The sequence below is a fragment of the Etheostoma spectabile genome, chromosome 23 (genome assembly GCF_008692095.1).
Source record: "Etheostoma spectabile isolate EspeVRDwgs_2016 chromosome 23, UIUC_Espe_1.0, whole genome shotgun sequence".
Classification (NCBI taxonomy): domain Eukaryota; kingdom Metazoa; phylum Chordata; class Actinopteri; order Perciformes; family Percidae; genus Etheostoma; species Etheostoma spectabile.
The window spans coordinates 14,263,106-14,282,885 of NC_045755.1; the positions used below are offsets into that span (position 1 = coordinate 14,263,106).

The window sequence follows — 19,780 nt, forward strand, 5'->3', positions numbered from 1 at the left end:
TTGGTGGAGGGTCTGAAGAAAGTTAAAAAAGCTAATTTTGGGCAGATTAATTTGCTTCTTGCTACTTCTGCAGCCTCTAACTCAAATTGATGGGTTTTGTATATTATAAGAGAAATATAATAATATATATATATATATATATATATATATATATATATATATATATATATGTGTGTGTGTGTGTATATATATATATATATGTGTGTGTGTTTTAAAGAAAATAAGAAATGGAAGTTAAATTACAAATAATGCAAATAGTCTACTCAAAAAAAGAAGTAATGAAAACAGAACATTTAAGAGTTATGATTGGCTCAAAACCATCTCTGTCTGATATAACTTGGGTCTTTTTTAACCAAGGACGGACTGAAAAGCATCAGTGTTTGAGCACTGGCTCTCATCCCAGTACCTCAGAGTCAGTTTGACACAGCAACGTGATTGTACTTCAATCTGTTGCCCCCATGTGGTGGTTATTGGTACAGAACTTTATATTCTTTGTTGCTCCTCCCTGAAACACACTGTTGCAAAAGCACTGTGCAACTTGATCTTCTCAACAGACGTCTATCATCTCTGGACCATAAGCACAGTACTTCAGTTTTGTGTGCAAATATGTTTCTGTTGACTTAATTTGGAGCATATTTGCACTAACTGTGCACTCATTGTTTAGTGTGTTTTCACATGCACTTGTGATTGTGCATGTGTGGTGTGTGTGTGTGTGTGTGTGTGTGTGTGTGTGTGTGTGTGTGTGTGTGTGTGTGTGATAAGTGCTTGTCTTGCGTGTCAAAAGTAAAGACTGGTGATATCGTGCCGAAGAGCAGATGTGTTACACATGTATTCAGGTTGTTTATATCTGCAAATCTAAACTATTTTAAACAAATGTAGCTACACACAAACACCTGGGCTTATACCTGTCTGATACCTGTATTATGAAACTGAATTCCTCTAAACATCACTTCTACAAACACCACCACCACCAATGTGTTAAACCCTAGTATTACTGTGCACAAGATGTTATATGAAAACAATGTAATTTAACTATATCCCTTAATTTAGAGACTGTAAGAAAAGGGTGATTTGTGGGATACAGGTGGGTGATTTATTCACAAATGGACCAGAGGTATGTTGCGTCAAGCAGTTCTTCTCAACTGATTTTAGTGCCAGTTCACTCTTGCAGCACGTGTGAGCCCATGAGAGACAAGGTGAGAGAATCACTTGGCCTGCCTCGGGATGAGTCTCTGGTTTTAAGCACGGTGCTTACCACATGGCCACATGTAGGAACAGAAGGCGGTGTCTGGGTGCTGTCTGAGATTTTATTAGAAGCCTGGGTGTCTGTGCCAAGAAGTCCAAGAATATCCCTGTTGGCTAATGTGCTTGCTTGGATCTTCATGTTTGTCCCGCTTGTATCTTGGTTATGGACTTTTTTTTGTTTGCGCATGTGCTCCTTATTTATGTGGCCTATCTGTAAATGTGTCTATGTGTGCTGTTGATGAGGAAGAAAGATCCAGATAAGATATGGCTTTTACAAGTGCCAGATTGTTGAAACTGTCAGTTTTTATCTTTTGTTGGTCCATCTATGATATATTATAATAAGTGCTGATTCACTAGTCCTGCAGGAAGGCGGTTGTTTTTCACTTGAAAACAAATCAAACCTTGACATTAAAATCGTAGTAATGTTTTGTTTGAAGAACCCCTTCTAATGCAAAAAGCATTGACCCAAACCTAAACGTCTTGGTCAAGGATATCGTAATCATCATAACAAGGAAATGTGTATGACTTTTTGAGAAAAGTGAGAAATATTTGAGGGGAGGAAGCAGGATGACTAAGTGAAATGTGTGTTCCCCAGCCTCCACAATAAGATTAGTTTGGAACAGCTTTGAGTTGCTTCACAAAAACATTGCCAGGAACACAGTTAAAGACCACCAAGCCTCAAAGAAATATTCTGGACAAGTTCCAGATGAATGGCACAATGTGAATAGTGTGTTGTTCTTTTAGACCAGCAAACTAAGACAGTTAAAGTAGACTCATCATGCTCATTTTCAGGTTCACAAACTTGAATTTTGTGTTGATACTAGATCATTACATGTTTACATATTTTAATGTTAAAATATTTTTTTCTCATTCTGTCAATCTTAATTCACCTGTAATTCTGTAAAAAAAAACTTTGTTTTAGCACCTGTCTCTTTAAGACCCCCCTTGCCAAAAGCCCAGTCTTCTCTGATTGGCTTACGAGAATAATACGGTTCACCTTTACTGTAAAGCCGTGGGTGAAGATACTCAGGTGGGGGTGGTATGTTCTAATGAGCCTGCAAAGGAAGGGGAGCCTAGTCTGAATGGCTTGATAAATCTCATCCTTTCTGATTTGGGCAGCCCACAAAAAACTGACGAGTGGCTTATTTCACAGTATGGTTTGGTAGGTACTCAAACTACCCAAATGTATGTGGAAGAAAAACACTGAAAAAGTTGTTCTGACATGTCCCCTTCAAAAGCTGCACAGATCAGCAGACTGATATGTTGATTATTCTTGGCAGCAGGAAGTGATTGTGTTCAATATGATATATGTTGCTTGACGTAGCTTCAAATCGTGCCAGAAACATTGACTAATTTTGTTGAATATTCCTTATATTTTTATCTTTTGACTTTTAAAAGACAAAAGAAAAAGAAAAAATCTATCCGGATTGACCCCTCAAATATTTTGAACGGATGGGAAACAGTTGTGTCTATGTTTAGTTCTTCCATTAATTTGTGTTCCAATATAAATCAGCGCTTGGCATCACCATAGGGAAATTAAACAAGTTACAGTTAAGTAAAAACAAAAGTATTAGGAAAACCAGTGTAGAAAGCCAATGTCTGCCATCTGGTCTAATGGAAAGGATGTGAGACCATAAGGCAGACATCAACACATTGGTGGGGAAGAAGCACAGTGACTAAGCAAAATGACAAAATGTCTGTTTTCCAGCCTCCGCTCTACGAATAGTCTGGAACAGCTTAAGTCTGGGTTCACACAAAAAACTGGGTTCACACAAAAAACACACCAACCTCAAAGAAATAAATATTTTGGACAGTTTACTGATGAAGGGCACACATGTGAAATGTGTTTGGACCAATGGAAAGCTGTTGTATTCAGTATAAGGGGTTTGTAACCTTTGAAATGCTCAGGGTCAGCATGTACCGAGGGGTATTTCTTTACTAGATGTGCACATAAATTAGTATACTCTTATATTGAAAGTGTCTTTTTAAAGGTGTTCTTCATAGTGTGGAGTTGGCTGAATTGGATTGCAGTACATGTGGAATATGGGACTCTCAACCTGGAGAAAAGACCTAAACGAGCCACCTGTGCTGAATGGGCACAGGTAACATCAGGTGTGGCTCTGTACTATAATCAGGGTGCGATTTGTGAAAAAAGCAGAGGGAGGGATATTTTTTGGTCATGCACGACAAAACAAACATGCAAGAATGAAATCCCCCTTTCAATACAGTGCTACTTGGCCAAGCATGCCAACACACTTAAATAAGCACTTCAATATTTAATGGAAAATAATCTCAAAATGACAAGCACAACGTGGCATCAACTTAAAACCCAGCGCTCAAGTCAGAGAGCAGAGTTCACTTCGGATTGGATTTGGATTTTATTGTTCCATTGCACTATAGACTATTCATTTTACAGCTCTTTAGTTTTAAATACTTCTATTTTAGGTAGCTAATAGTCTACTGGTGAAGTAGCATTGATCACTTTGAGGTGTGTGTGTGGGGGGGGGGGGGGGGGGGGGGGGGGGGGGGGGGGGGGGGGGGGGGAGATACATTTTGTCCCCACCATGGATAAAAATAATTCAGCAGAGGCAAGGAAACATGTACCCAGATAGGGGGAAAATTCCCCCCCACACAAATCAAATTGCACCCTGGCTATAATTAAAGACTAACCACACATTTAAAGTAATAATCTTGAAGAATTTCATATAAATGAACGTCTGTTAAGTCACTATCTATCGCCCATTGAGGAGATTGAGCCTACGGCCCGCTGATGAAAGCCCTTGCATTTGCAGTATTACAAACTGGGTGTTTGTGGCAACCATTTCCAGGGCTAAATCTTTCTCTTACTTTTTAACAGGAAGGTCGACCTCTTTAGAAATCAAGTGAAATGTGCAAAGGTCTTTAGATTTGGAGTACAAGGTGTAGCCGGAACTAGAGCCCATAAGCAGCATTTGTAGAGAGTGATGGTGATAAAATGGGCCCCCCTAGAAATGTTTGCCTAGGGCCCCAATAGACCTTAGAATCACAACTGGTTTTATGGAGAGTTCAGGCAATCTTCACCAACTCAGATTGTTTAGATTCTAAATAGTTTTTGGTACATATGTTAAGTGACCTTTAAGGGGGTATAAACTATTGACCCAACAATACTAATGACTTGCTCACACGGTATTTTGGGCATTTACTGTGACTCTACGGCCCTGTTTACACGTACATAATTTTTTGAAAAACAGAGACATTTCCCTTCGTTTCTGGCCTTCGTTACACGCAAATGGAGAATTCGCCTCGGAAGAGTCTTTCTAAAAACTCCAGCCAGAGTGGAGATTTTGGAAATCTTTGTATGCACATTTGCATGTAAACTGAGACAAACGGAGGTTTAAGCAACCGAGGAAGTGAGGAAGAGAAGAGAAGAGGGAGGAAATGATTTGTTGTTGTTGTTGTTGTTGCTATTATCTGGATTCTGATTGGCAAATAAGGACTTGAACTTCTCGTTACACTGCCACCTACAGGTTTGGCATGCTCTTGACAGCTCTGCACAATTTTTGAAAGCGTAGAGGTTGAAATTTCCGTTTATAAAAATACCCGGCCACATGTAAACGGAGCGTGAATCCCTGAATGTGGAGTGGAGAAACACATTTGGCAGTAAAAATTAGCTATCTCTTATCTATTATTATGAAACAAAGTCATCAAGAGAGAAAAGACTCAGAGAAAGAGAAATACAGATAGAGAAAGGAGTAAAGAAGAAATAAAATATACAGCTTCCCTGAATAGGTGAAAATTGGTTATAGAGAAATAGTTAGTGGGAGATTTAGTATCTTCTCACAACAAAAATCTGAGATGCATTAAGTTTGCCTGGATGACTAACAGCTGAAAGTTACTTCTTGATTTCTCATTGTGGAGGTTTTGAGATGCTTTGTGTACTTAAATTGGGTACTTAAACTGTTTGTTTTGGTCTTCATACTGTTTCCATCCACTTTTCCAATGTTTAAAAAGCATGCGTCAACAATAAAGGAACATTCCATGGGGAGTCTGCAAAAGAATCCTTTGGGCCAATCAACAGAAGCATGAACCTTCCCTTCATGCCTCACTGTTTTTTCATTTTGTTATACGCTATCTGTGTATTCAGCTAAACAGTGTGGCAGGCAATGAAAACTAAGTTACACAAAATTCCTTGCAGTGCTTATCACCCATTGCACCATTCAGACAAAAACAAATGTTAAAATGTCAATAGATCTAATTAGTATTATATTATCAAAGCCAAATGTATTGTTTTACAAATGCATTAGTCAATAAACAAGATGATTATGTGGGTCAAATAAGCCTGCAGATGCAAAGCAAGGACATAAAAAGCTCAACGTTTGCTATACTGATTGTCTGGTGGGGGAGAAATGTCTTGGGAACTCAGATATTTTGATTTAGAATGTGAGGTATGAAAGTTTTCCTCACACGAGAAATGTGTCCAACATGGTCTCTAAGGATGGTATGTGAGTAGAGTAACAGACTGCACTGCGACCAATTCAATCCAGGCGTCAATTCCCGGTGAGCTTGGTGTGACGGACGTCCAACAACAAATGGGGGTAACATTTGGCCGTTTATCTCACCCATCCCCTTCCTCAACTGCACGTATATACGAGTAGGACACCACCCTTGTCCATATTGGTCAATTGTCTCTCTGTTTGTATAGAGAAGTACTTAATGCATGTACATGTGCAGTGGGAAATGAGTGTGATTTCAGAGCTTCTGGAGAAGAACACTGTTGGGGTGAACGAATGAAAAGATAAGAAGTCATAGCAGACATATGGGATGAATTGGATCTGCTTTAACCTACATTTCACCCCTTACAGTCCCATGCCATTGGTCAACAACAGAGGAGAAGAAATGTGTGTGTCAAGTGTTATGCAAGTCTCTGGTTGTCTCATAACCTTTTTGTCAAATTTTCCAAAGCCTTTTTCACAGCACGAGAGGTACGGTTGTATTTATTCCTCTTCACAACCGGCGTCTGGGTTCAACGACTGCCAGAGATCGTTTTCACATTTTTCCACACAGTTTCTCCTACTCTCTCCATTTTTCCACAATATCTTCCCCATCTGTAACTTGATTTTCAGCTTGCACGCACCTCCTTGGGGAAGAACAATTACCAAAAAAGGTGACAAACTTTAGAAAAGGTAGAAGTAATATTGAGAGCATCAGAAATCAATTTGCTTTTCGTTGTATAAAGTTCCCGTTCCTTGTTGCACCTGTCCCTTGTTAGTTAACAGCAGTTTTTGGAAGATGCCCCAGACATTCATGCTGATGACACCTTAAATTTACATGACGACCTGACTCCAGTTTGCTGAAGAAGCCTCCCCTCCTCCCTCTTTGTCTTTGCATTAACCACTCTCTCTCTTTCTCTCCTCCCCCTCTCTCCTTCTTTCCTTCTGTGTTTTTCTCCAGAGACTTCCAGTTTTTGAACACCACACTGTTCTGGCCCTCCACCCCACACACACAAAGAGTGAGAACGGCAGGTAAGCTTGCATGTGGAGGCATGCATTTGTGATTTCCTGTTTGATTATTACTCTTTGATTCTATTTTCCGGATGGGAATTTCAGATGTCACTTTTGAGCAGTGGCTAGTGCAGCAACAGAGAAGGCAAGAATACCAGTGCATGGAACAAAAAGTGGTAGAAGTTTGATGATGTGCATATTGTTTGTGAATAATAGTGTATTAGTCTAGATCTTACATGTTTATATAGATCTGTAGTGCATTTTTAGGACTGTTTCATAGATTTCCACAACTTGAGACCCTTGAAAACAATCTGTTGCACTTGGATCCAGTTTCTATCTGCATTTTTCATGTGTCTGGATTTACTCATTCTGGTTCTGCAGTGTCTGCATTGTTGATGTTGTACAATCATGATCCTAAATTAGTCATATGTCTGGTTTAAGTTCATTGTACTGTGTATTTACACCATTGTTTATGAAGTAAAAGTACAGAAATCACTTTATTTGGTGTTTCATAAATAATACAGTCTTCAATATCATATATATATGTAGTGTTTACTCTTGGACATCTGTGTTGCATTATTGCTCCCAGTGGGTTTATCTAGAAATGTGTCAAGTTGATTGATGGTGGTGCTGGGAGCGATAAAGTTTGCTTCAAACTGCAGCTGTAATGATGGGATTCAACACAGATAATTGAATCGAGGAATCCAGGGATCTAGTTGGTTAAAATGAACTCTTTGTCGATGATATAATACTCTGCGAAGTGGGTGTGATAAAATGGTATAGGTGGGTGGGTATGATTGACATCTCTCTAGCACAGGGGTTGGCAACCGTTTTAAATATGAAGTGCCATTTTTAAATGTTTTTGTCAAGCATTGGCCATGTCGTCATTACGCCTGCCATTCTGTGAAGAACACAACAACGTAAGCCAATCAGAGGCAGAGTAGGGTGGGTCTTCGTGGAATGTGGACGGGGAAAAAGTCAATCAAACTATCGTAAATAACAGGCTATACTCCTGCCAGTGGCTGTGAAAGAGGTCATTTGGCATGCGGGTTGGAATATTTCCCAAAAACGTATGCACACTTACTGCTAGTGTGCCAGTGGTTGATCTACCGCATGTCAATGGTGGCACGTGTGCCTGATGTTGCTGACTCCTGCTCTAGCATAATAGAGTTTTGTTTTATAGTTCTTTCATTCTTTAGTTTTCTTTTTTTAATTAATAAATCCTATTGCACCACCAGAATTCTAACTATAAAAACCTTGAACAAAGCATTATTTATGTCTCATTTATTTCATTAGTTATGTATATAATATTATAGAAATATAATATGCTCTTGACCCCTCTAACCTTTCTAATGTTTCCTCTGCCTCCCCTTCCCTTCTGTCTGTTGGATCCATAGACGTTATGTTCCCTCTCCGTGTACCCTTGTTGGCCGTATTGGTCAGCGTGGCCCTGTCTCAGTATAATGATTATTATGACTACCAGCCTAATTTTATGCAAGGACCCTCAGGGCCCAACTGTAATCAAGAATGCGACTGCCCAATCAACTTCCCCACTGCCATGTATTGTGACAGCCGCAAGCTCAAGTTTGTTCCAGTAGTCCCAACAGGGATCAAGTACCTGTACCTCCAGAACAACCAGATAGAAGAGATCAAGGCAGGAGTGTTTGATAATGTCACTGATGGACTTCGCTGGCTGGTACTTGACTACAACCAGATTACCAATGCTAAGATAGCAAAGGGCACACTCGACAAACTTACAGGCCTGGAGAAGCTATTCTTCAGCTACAACAACCTGACAGAGCCAGTTGTCCCTCCCTCAAAGTCCCTTGATGAGCTGAAGCTAATGCACAACATGTTATCCAAGTTCCCCTCTGGACTCTTGACTGACAAGGAGAACTTGACCTCCATCAACCTACAGCACAATCAGCTAACGTCCGATGCCATCGGGGGGGCGTTCAAAGGGCCAAAGAAGCTGCTGTCCCTGGACGTGAGCCACAACAAGCTGAAGAAGCTGCCTGCCGGAGTTCCCAGTTCACTGGAAATTCTCTACGCTGACTACAACGAGATTGACAGTGTCGGAGCAGGATACCTGAACAAGATGCCCTCGCTGCAGTACCTAAGGATCTCCAACAACAAGCTGGTGGACTCTGGACTCCCTTCTGGAGTGTTCAATGTGACATCACTCGTGGAGCTGGACCTGTCTTTCAACAAACTGAAGTCCATCCCTGAGATCAACGAGCGGCTGGAGCAACTCTACCTCCAGGCCAACGAAATCAACAGTGAGTGGCAACTGTCAATCTTCACTCTTCTAAAAGCATTCTTCAACTATTTGACTATTTTCTTAAAGATGCCATTTGGAGTTTAGTTTGTCTCAACAAAGTATGCTGTGTGTATCATTTAGCTTACTGCTTTACCTTTCTCATAACATTTTTTGCTGAGCCTACTTTTGTAAATACTTTGAATCATGCATTATTTCCATCTATGATTGTTGGCTTGCATTCTTCTTCACTGCCTTTGCAGACGGATTAGAAAAAAATAGCATCAAACCACAGAAAGTGTGTATTGCTTGCTTCCTCGTCTTATTGGTCTGTATAAGGTGGTTAAAAGGTATATAATAACTAATTAACTAATAATCATTTTTTTATTCTCTGTAGAGTTTGACCTGGCAAGTTTCTGCAAGTATGTAACTCCTGTCAACTATTCCCACTTGAGGCATCTGCGTCTGGACGCCAACAACATCACACAAAGCAGCATGCCCTATGACTCCTCCAACTGCCTCCGCCAACTTTCAGATGTCATGTTTGAATAAGGACCTCCCTCAAATCTGTGACCTTTCCATTACCCCCCTTCTCCACTACCATTATATGGCTCAGCCCAAAGCCTTCTGGATTAAAATAGAGTAATATCCCTTGCATATGCCCTTGCACATAAGTAGTATGCAAATCTGATGCACGGTAATGGCATATTCATCAATTATAATACATATATTGAATAAAGAGCTGGGCAAATTTTATGGCAAAAGAAGCCAGCAACAAGTTTGCAGCATACTATTGGCAAATAGTCAAACATCAAAGAAAGGATTTTAAGATTTTGAATATTGTCATTGTTCACATAATAATGAAGGCAAAAAAATAGAAAAAAAAATTACAAAAATACAAAAAGTGCAGGACCAAAAGTTCTGTGAATAAAAATTGATTAATCTGCTTTGATTAAAAAGACACACACTTTAAACATTCCAAACTTGCATTTGATTACATTGAATATAGACACAATGGAGTAAATGATGGCTCCAATGTCTCAATTAAATCATCAAACGTCATTTTGTTGTCCGTCTTGTATGTTCCAATGTTTAGCATGTATAATATAATGTGGGTACAACAAATAATCCATTGCTGTGCAAAGGACCAGCGTACAAGGATTGTGTACTCAAATTTAAGTGTGTGGTGCCAAATGTGAGAAATCATGAACAAATGTAAAACAGCGGTAACATAAAAGTCCCACTCCTGAATAAATCAAAGTTGTTTTAAGGTAAGGCAGATACATAATTCACGATTTAAGTCCATCAGGACTTAGCTCTCTGTGAAGAGTGGAATAAATGGCACATGATTAAAAGGCATTGGTACTTTCCTTTAAACTACTGGACTTTCTCTGCTCAGTTAAGCGTTGAAATGATTGAAGAGTCAAATTGTTTCTTTACGTTATTTTACTTCATAGCTGTCCACTTTCATGCACATTGCTGATTTGTATACATTTGCATTACTTGCATGCAACCAATGGTACCATTTTTTATAATAAACTACAGCTTTTGCAGTTAAGGCGCTCTCATTGTTACGTTGTTGTTCACCATATTTGATAAATGCTTCTTACCGATACAAAGTCAACTTGACAGCAGTGTCATGAATTCAGGATTGTCATTAACGAAGTTATGTTATTAGAATATCACATTTTGTTTAGGTCATTTTTCATTTGATCGTGATTTCTTTTTTGGCCTTTGACTCGGTAACTGCTCTTGGATTTGCTGTGAGAAAACCGGACACAGTCGAATAAACCATGTTTCCAACTTACAGTATTTGTATGGTATCGCTTTTTAAGCCTGCTGTAATTAATTTCGATCATGTATGGAAACAAACTGATAAAGCCATATTAATTGATTAAGGATAAATGAAATGAAAGGATGGCCTTGTATTTTGATTTTTATTTGCTGATACATTTTTTTTGCTAAAACTTTAATTTGTGTACCACTTCTTAACAAGGCATCCTGTATAAATGGTTTATAAATAAAGTTTTAAAAAATTGTTAGTAAATATTAGATTAATTCTGTAATAGCCACTATTAATCAAGCAGTCTGGGGTTGCCAGAAAGACATTTGGTTGATATAATAAAACAATTTAACCACATTTGGGTATCTCGGCAAATTTCTGCATTGATGTCACTAACTGCATTGTAAAGTAATAATCATATTGCTCTATAATGGTTCAAAACACGTAGTGACCATATGGATTATGAACATTGGGAACCCCTTTCTTGTAGTCTGGTTTTAGGAACAGGATGAAGCCAAGTGAATGGAAACAACAAACAAAACAGCACAATCAACAGTACGTTTAGTCCGCAGAAATACTACAACATTATGACAGGACATGATTAGTTGCAGATTTACTCTGTAGAGTGTGCTGTCATTTTTGGCAGCTATCATCTTCCCTTCCGGCCTAAATCTTTGGGATTTACAAAAGGAAAGACTTTTTAAGACAGATGAAAGATGCATTTATTTATTCCCCAAGGCCCTGTTGCCTCTTAGATACCCTGTTCACATTCGTTGCCCAACTGATTTTAAAGAGCCATACCTTGTGGTCTTCATCTGTAACTTCTGTTACCCAGATTTCACTTTGTGCCTTTCAAGTTTATCTGCAGTAGTGACGTAAAGAACCTATCATTTTGATTCCGTCCTACGTTTCAATGTAGCTTTGAGATAAACAAAAAAACTGTTGGTCCTGGAGGGATGCAGGGGTTGCAGGGTTTTTCTCAATACTGTAGCTTTAAGATATTTTCTGCATAAATCTACCCTATCAACTGTCTCAGACCGAAACCACAAATATCCCATAACAAATTCAAAGTAGTCTACTTAATTTTTTCAGTAATTCTTTCCTGTGGAGCGATAACACAAACAGTTCTCAGAGAGGTCTGTCCTAGTGTAATGTTTCCAATAAGATCATTTTAGTCTGCACATTTGGCTTTTCAGGCTCACTTCTAGACAAAAGTCTTGAATTTAAAGACTGATTAATGCAGGTTCATCAAAAGGTTTCTTGTGCCATTTTTCTATAGAGAAAACATTTTTACTCCTCTTTTTTGCATCTCAAAAGGTCACAACAAAACATTAAGAGAGTAATAATAATGTTTATTATTATAGTTTTGGCCCCTTTTGGGCGTGAAGTGCTTTTAGTCTTGTAATTGAAGAGTCTGAGAATGTTTTCATGGTCTGCGAGAGGGAAATAAAACTTTAAAATCAGCACATTCCTTTTGGTTTCTGCAGCATCTTTCAAAAGGATACCATCCATTTTAGCCTTAAGAAGACTGAATACATCTTTATATGGAACTGATATGTTGTTTGGAAAAGTCTATATTCTCTATATCCTTTAAAATGAACTTGTGATATATGAATGCACTGACACTGTGGATAATAAATCAAGAGCAAGATTCATAGTCACAGGGTATGTTGTATGACAAATCCTTTTTTATAGTATCAATAACATCTTTACAAAGCTGTGGACTAACTGTTACAACACCCCTAATCCTGGCAGATGTGTACCAAATGGGCATAAACCACTAGTTTATTCTTAGAGTATTAGTCAAAGGTTCCATTAGAGCAGACATTATTTAAAGATTGTAAATTAGTTGATTAGATGTGTGGCATTTATAGTTATAATAGGAATGGCTTCCAGATGTCCCATTTGATTCCTGCTAGGTGTTTGTAATTAGAGCCAGCTGTAAAGTTGAGTTTTTCAAATTTGACCCGCTTATGTAAAAATGAACGTCAGTAGTCCTCTGTCTTGGAGGTGCTGGGAGCTGATTTAAATACCCAACACTTCTCTGTGCCATCCAATACCAGTCAGGAGGTAAAAGCTTTAGCAGTCGACTCACTGCCACTACCATTACAACTTGTTACATGTTTGTTTTAACAGCTTTTTCACATTCCACATGTTTTTATAGTCCTTTGTACAGATTCCCAATCTAGGACAATTTCCTCCTCTTCCTCCTGGGTCTCCCTTATTTAAATCCTGAGTGGAGCTCCTGCTGCCTGTGTCTAGACAATAACGTCCTTTTATAAAGTCTTATGTCTCACATCCTCCTGTTACAGATGGTGTGTGAAAGTATAATCAGCTGTTGCAGCCTGGCAACCCAACTCCAAAGACCTATTTCTGTTATTCATATTCTGTCTCAAACTTTTTTCCAAAGATTGTCACTTGACTGACACTCTCTCCTAATGTTTGTTATATATTTCCCTTCCTCTTTTATTCCAAGCTCTCACCCCATCTCTGTACCTTTCTCTTGTCTCACCCTTGTCCAAGAACTTCACAGCAGCAAGGATCATGTGCATAAGGAATTACATTTTTAAAGCTTTAGTGCGTAAGTTTTATATATTATTGAACGTCCGTTACATAAAAGTTGCTACAAAGATAATTTAGACTTTCAGCTTCACAGTACTCTCTCTGTGTTTCTCAGCATGGCTATGTTCAGAAGATTGTGTTGAACGGTAACATTCCCGGACAGAAGTTTGGGTGAAGATAATTACCTTTTCTGAAGAGTCCATCATGTTTTTTTAATCTTCCATGTCGTCTTTGGCTACTAGCAACCGTGTGGAGGAGGGGTGGGGGGCATGTGAGCAATCACGGAAGGCTTGTATCATGTAAACGCATCAACAGTGTCATTATTTAGAATTCTTCATGGAGGCGACAGAAACTATGTAATATAGGTTAAAATTTGAAGTTGTATATATATATATATATATATATATATGTATATAAATATATATGTGTTTCCTTGTTACCCACTCATACATATAACAGCAGGACTAAGAGTTTAAATCACTGTGAATCTCTATTAGGCGCAGCAGTGTTTTGAGCTAAATGCAAACTGCAGCAAACTGCAGCACGCTAACATGCTCACAATGCCAATGCTAACAAGCATTTGCAGGTATGATGTTAGTCATGTTCACCATCTTAGCTCAGCGTGTTAGCATAAATTTTCCTGAGAGGTGCATAGTATTTGTTTACCAAATTGAATGGCAATCCATCCAAAAGCTGTCAAAACATTTCACTTGAAACCACTAATTAACCTCATGGTGGCACAAGAGGAAATGTCAGGGGATCACCAAAGTCATTAGGATTTATCATCTGGGAATCAAAATTTCAAAAAATCTATCCAATAGTTTTTGAGTCTTGACTGAACATGCAGAAAAACAATGAGGGAAAAAAATACTTCAAATAAAAAAGAAATTGTGGAATAACAGGACATTAGTATTCTTCAAATATTGATGTGCACACATGCAGCTTGATTTGCCTCTTCATCTTTGGATAAATATTGAAAAACATCAAAATAAATGTGCACAACAATACTAGTATAAATGGCTGTCAACAGCACCAGGTTTACTGGAATTCCAATTTTCCATGACATCTTAAGGGTGAGACACTATAAAACTAATAAGGTCAAATTTTTACTTCAACAAAGTGGTTAACTTTATTAGTGATCTGGGGCTCCTGCTCTACCACAATATACACTGTTGTGTTGCGAAGCTGTTTCTGCCAATGAATTGTAAAAACCTTCTACAGTGATGTCATTGAGTAATATATTATCACTGATACAGGGAAAAGTACAAAAGAAGATCTGGGTCGTAAAAGAAAAAGAAGGGAATCTTCCTGTAAAAAGTTGGGTGTGAATGTCTGAGATCAGACCTCTCTAAGCTCCTCTCTTACCTCACCTGACAGCCTAGTAAACACACCCGTGTGGCCTGTCAGCTGAAATGTGTCATAAAATGGTTGTGCACCCATCCCCCAGCACAATGGGTAAGGAGTGAATCCTCCATTGTAGACCAAAAGGGTAAGTGGGGTGGAGTGACAGCAGTTTTACCCCTACACCACCCTTGTGACTTTTTCTACCAACCAAACAAATGAGAAGAGGCGGAAAAACACTGCTGGGCTGGTAGAAAAGTAGGCAACACAAATTCTGAAAGGACATCCCAACTAACACAATCATCCTCCCGCCAACAACACATGCTCCATCCTCTCTGTTCAACTTTTGAACAAAGTGCAGCATCCTAAGGGGAATCAAACCAAGAAGTCTAATTGGAATAGACAGTGACACTGTGGATAATCCTCAGAGCTATTCATTGGAGAAGCAGAAGAACCAAACCACACCTGTTGGAGGAGCAGGTAAAGATGATCCTATCTTTCTTTCATAATACATCTGTTTGAGAGAGGGGGCAGTGAAAGGCTTGGACCATGCATTTTTCATAGAGTTTGCATCTGATTGGATTGATTATTACCTTTCACATGGTGCACCATGCCATATTGTGTTTCAGAACCTCTAGGTAACACATAAAGTGGGGAAGTAACCTTGCAAATAAAAGGAGGCTTTGAAAATATTTAATGTTAATGTCTCAGTTGTCACATGCATTTTTTCTCTCAGTCACACTTCATTTTATGAATGTTTAACGTCAGGAACAAGATATATTGATTGATAGACACTTTTGTAATCAATCAATTTAGCAATAGTTTAACAATCAAGCCTAAGAGTGAATGAACTGAGAAGTAAAAAACAAACTGTGGCTGTTCAACGTTTGTAAATGACACACATCTTGGAAAGTCACTTTCACTTCCAAACCTGTTTTTTCCACATAAGACAGTTACTTTCTCTGCTCTGGATGCAGTAAGTCATGCAATCTCTTCCAAGTGTTTCAAAGTCATGAAGTGAATTTGAGCAAAGCCATCAACTGGAACAGATCCTGCAAAACCCATGCAGTGCAAATACAACCCGTTGTATAATTAACATAGCTGGCTCAAACACAAAGCCCCTGGCAGGAAATACGCATTATCATATTTCTATGCATGTGTTTCTCCTTAGTCTGTCAGGCAGATTGTAGCCAACATTTGTTTTCAGTAATATCTGTTCCATTTTGCAGATACGTGAACCCCGGAATCACCATTTTCACCATTTTAAATCTCGATGCACATTATTAATGACTATTACCCCATCTGTTGTGTGTGCAAGTCAGTAACAGTTTCTATGAAATCACACCAAGTTTGAGTTCAAGTAGTACAGTACTGCAAACTTGTCCGTTCATGTAGATGGCAATTTGTCTTTGAAGTACAGTTCCCATAAACGTGGTCAGGGCTAACGTCTGGACATTTAACTGATAATACAAGATTACAAACGTGTAGATAAATGATTACTGTAAATAAATGCACCTTGGTAAACAGAGGAGGAGCTCTGATGAGGTTATATGGCTGACTATGGATAAGTTTTGCTCCAACCTCACACAGCTCAGATGGGATTACCCTGCTGCATTTAAAACTTTGCGTCATCACTTGAAATTAGCGCAACCTCATGCTGGCATGTTAAAAGGTCACCGATCATGATGCTGGAATAGCTTTTACAAAAACAATTTGCTTGACCAGGATGCAGCAAAATCCCCCCAGATTAAGCCTGACCTCCATCCCATAACACCATCACCTACCATGTCTGCAGACAACGTGTTGTACTTAATTAGAGTGCAACGTGCCTTGGAAGTCAACGAAAAAGAACAGGAACTGTAGGCTTGTATTAGCCTGTTTGTAAGTGGGCCATGTCTCAAGTACTAAAAAGGCTTAGCACACTATACACCATCATGGGATTGTGACCTTTAATCCTGGGAGAATCTCATTGGCCAAGAGAAGCTTTGGTGTCCTCATGAGTGGTTGGCACCGGGTGAATGAAAAAACTAGTGGTACAAATACAGGTAAGCGAAAGGTACATCCTCATTATTTGGGACTGCGCTTGGTAACTTGCTGAGGAGGAACATAGGCAAGAGGGAATTTACAGAGTTTAAGGTGAGCTGGCTTCCTGGAAGGCAAAGGCATTTATACCACGTCTGGATAACTGATTGGTTATTTGGGAAATGTTTGTCTTGCAAGAAGTGATTGGGCTTTAGCTTTAAGGATGCACGGATCACACTTTAATTATTTGTGCCACACTTTGTTTCTCAAAGCTGGGTCAAGAAGCTTTGACCCCTGTACAGTGAGAAAGCAAAGGCACATCTCTCAAAACAGGTGTGCCGGCTTTGTCTTTGAAGTGCGTGCATCAATGAAAAAATGTGGCCTCTGCAAATGAATTCCAGACAAAATTGGAGTGCATCAAGAATTGAACAAGTACCAGATGGCTGCTGAGAGGAATCAAGTAGAGGCTTAAGAAATGGGTGGAAAGATTTTGTTTGTTTCACTTTTTTTGTGCTTCTTTTTTATATTGCATCACCCCCCCATTTTTGCATTGTATCCCACTTTTGCATCATATTTTTTGTCCTTTACCCCTGTCAGTGGCTTGTACCAGGCCATCTGCCCTTTCCCTGAACTGACTGCCATCCCTAATGAGGAAGAATTCAGTTCAGTACCTCAATTGAATGTGTGCATTGCTTGCATACGTGATTATTTGCATGTACCATTGCATCAGCTGTACAAAACAAAGCAAGTTGACTGCGAGATGCGTGGCATTTGATTCCAGCTACATGATTTGCAGCATTTAAAGTGACTGTATGTTAGATTTCTGGAGTGTCACTGTAAAGGCCATACCAAGACTGTTGTTAATCTAGAATCACAAAACGAACACAGGTTCTCAAATACAAACACTTGTATTGGTTATCAATCACAGTGTTTTCCCAATTCTGCAATGCAAATTGTAACACCTTACCTGATCCTATTGATCTTGAATATCTAGGGCATTCTGATGTCAATTTGTCCTATTCTGTCTTAAAGCCAGTGTAACCATCTATAATATTGTTTTGTCTCTTGTTTTGAATTATAGATTGGGCAGCGAAATGGCACTTCTCCTGAGTCTTCTCTGCACCTTGTGCCTGGTGGGGCAAGTTCTTGGCCAGGACATGCCATATGAGGAATACATGGCCCAGATTCAAGCTTGCCCTAAAGAGTGTCGCTGCCCCACCAACTTCCCTCGTGCTGTCTACTGTGATAATAAAGGCCTCAAGAGCATTCCCAAAATCCCTACTCATACATGGTATCTCTACCTGCAGAACAATCTAATTGAGGTCCTGTCAGCAGATGCCCTGCGTAACGCCACACAGCTGCGCTGGCTGAACCTAAACCGCAACAAAATCTCCAGTGAGGGAGTGGAAGAAGGTGTCCTAAGTACAATGTCTCAGCTGGCGCACCTTTACATGGATGACAACCTCTTGTCCTCTGTGCCATCTCCCCTGCCAGCTAGCCTAGAGCATCTACTTCTCTCTCGCAATAGAATTTCCAAGATCCCTGCTGGTGTCTTCCTTGGTCTGGATAAGCTCAACCTCTTGGACCTCCAGGGGAACAAGCTGATGGATGAAGATGTGACTGAGGTGAGCCTGAAGGGTCTAAACAACCTTGTACAGATCAATCTAGCCAAGAACCAGCTGAGTAGCATGCCACTTGGCTTACCACCCACCACTACCCAACTTTTCCTTGATGGCAACAACATCGATAAGATCCCAGCTGGCTACTTCAAACGTTTGCCAAAAATGGCATTTCTGAGGCTCAACCACAACAAGCTTGGCAGCAGTGGAGTTCCGAAAAATGTGTTTAATGTCTCCAGCATTTTGGACTTGCAGCTGTCCCACAATCTTCTGACTGAGGTTCCCCTCATTTCCTCAGGCCTCGAACACCTTCACCTTGACCACAACAATATCAAAAGTAAGTCTGTGACATTTTCCCAAAGCACCTACTGCTTTTTTCTGAATTTAGTGATTCATTTGAACTGTACATAGATGCACAGTGTGTTTCTTCTATGCATTTATTAAGTAGGGTTTTTTTTCCGAAAGATATCCTGCAATGCTATTGTACTCATTCATTCCCTTTTTGTATTTGCAGGTGTAAGTGGCACCAACGTCTGTCCTGTCGCCGTTGACACTGTGGATGACTCTATCAATGAAAGTGTTCCTCGACTGCGCTACCTTAGACTGGATGGCAATGAGATTAAACCACCAATTCCCAGGGATGTCATTCTGTGCTTCCGTCTCCTGAGATCCATTGTCATCTAAAATAAATCTTAGTTACATTTTCATTTCCTTCAACTGATTATGATATGTGAATCCATGCAACAATTTTGATGTGAGTCATATTTGCATTTTTGTGAAGCTCAATTTGACACTAGTTGGCCGCAACTTGTTTCATTGCCATGAAATACGAAAAATATCTAAAAGAAAGAACAAAATTGAGGAACTGATGGGTTAGAAGCTTTACTGACACTGCAAGCTGTTGACAATTAGATGTGCCTTATTTTGGTTTAAACATCTGCATGTACAAATTAGAATGAAAATCTGATTATAACATAGCATGACAGTGATTTAGACGGATAGGAGGACAAAATGTGTTTATGACATGTTGAGGATTTATTGTCATTATGCTTCTTTGAGCAGGAGGCAAAGCTTATTAGGCAAAATATCACTTTTTATTTTTTCTAATGTTTCAGGAAAACCTTTACTTTATACTTGTAGAGTTAAAGCCAAATGAATGATCTTGTGTTCTAGGTTTATACTATCTCTACTCTATTCTATGACATGCTTATTTCCTGTAGGTAATTTATTTTTATTTAATATCGTGGGAAAATAAGTAGAAACCTGTGAATATTCATGGCCAATATTCCTTAACGTTTTGTATACAAAGACGTGGGATAACTGTTTAAAAAAAAAATGCCAACACACTTTTTAATTCTGATAATTATTCTGAATAAACTGAGCAAGACATTTCATTGTAATTGTCTTTAATTTAAATAAAAACATCTGAAAATGTGCCCAAGTGTAATTTTGTCATGTTTATACAACTCCA

At 39.1% G+C, this 19,780-nt stretch overlaps 2 protein-coding genes across 3 annotated transcripts; both read left to right on the forward strand.

Annotated features, from left to right (window-relative positions):
- The first annotated feature begins 6,650 nt into the window (after nt 1–6,650).
- Nucleotides 6,651–10,791, forward strand: lum (lumican). Its single transcript, XM_032504626.1, has 3 exons — nt 6,651–6,746; nt 8,123–9,004; nt 9,380–10,791. The coding sequence occupies exons 2-3, from the start codon at nt 8,128–8,130 to the stop codon at nt 9,532–9,534; spliced, it is 1,032 nt and encodes a 343-aa protein (XP_032360517.1). The 5' UTR covers nt 6,651–6,746; nt 8,123–8,127; the 3' UTR covers nt 9,535–10,791.
- Nucleotides 10,792–14,907: 4,116 nt separating this feature from the next.
- kera (keratocan) lies at nt 14,908–19,703 on the forward strand. 2 transcript variants are annotated; one of them, XM_032504625.1, is made up of 3 exons: nt 14,908–15,148; nt 17,772–18,646; nt 18,824–19,703. In XM_032504625.1, exons 2-3 carry the CDS (start codon nt 17,785–17,787, stop codon nt 18,991–18,993), a joined length of 1,032 nt encoding a protein of 343 aa, XP_032360516.1. In that variant the 5' UTR covers nt 14,908–15,148; nt 17,772–17,784; the 3' UTR covers nt 18,994–19,703. The 2 variants fall into 2 exon arrangements, with proteins under 2 accessions (XP_032360516.1, XP_032360515.1); XM_032504624.1 differs by lacking the exon at nt 14,908–15,148 and adding an exon at nt 16,684–16,804.
- The last annotated feature ends 77 nt before the right edge of the window (nt 19,704–19,780 follow it).

Excerpts from the sequence above, each read along its gene's own strand:
- lum (XM_032504626.1), top strand. The coding sequence starts at position 8,128 with ATGTTCCCTCTCCGTGTACCCTTGTTGGCCGTATTGGTCAGCGTGGCC. Across the intron at positions 9,005-9,379 it reads CCAGGCCAACGAAATCAACA|AGTTTGACCTGGCAAGTTTC; the intron begins GTGAGTGGCAAC and ends TATTCTCTGTAG.
- kera (XM_032504625.1), top strand. The coding sequence starts at position 17,785 with ATGGCACTTCTCCTGAGTCTTCTCTGCACCTTGTGCCTGGTGGGGCAA. Across the intron at positions 18,647-18,823 it reads TGACCACAACAATATCAAAA|GTGTAAGTGGCACCAACGTC; the intron begins GTAAGTCTGTGA and ends TTGTATTTGCAG.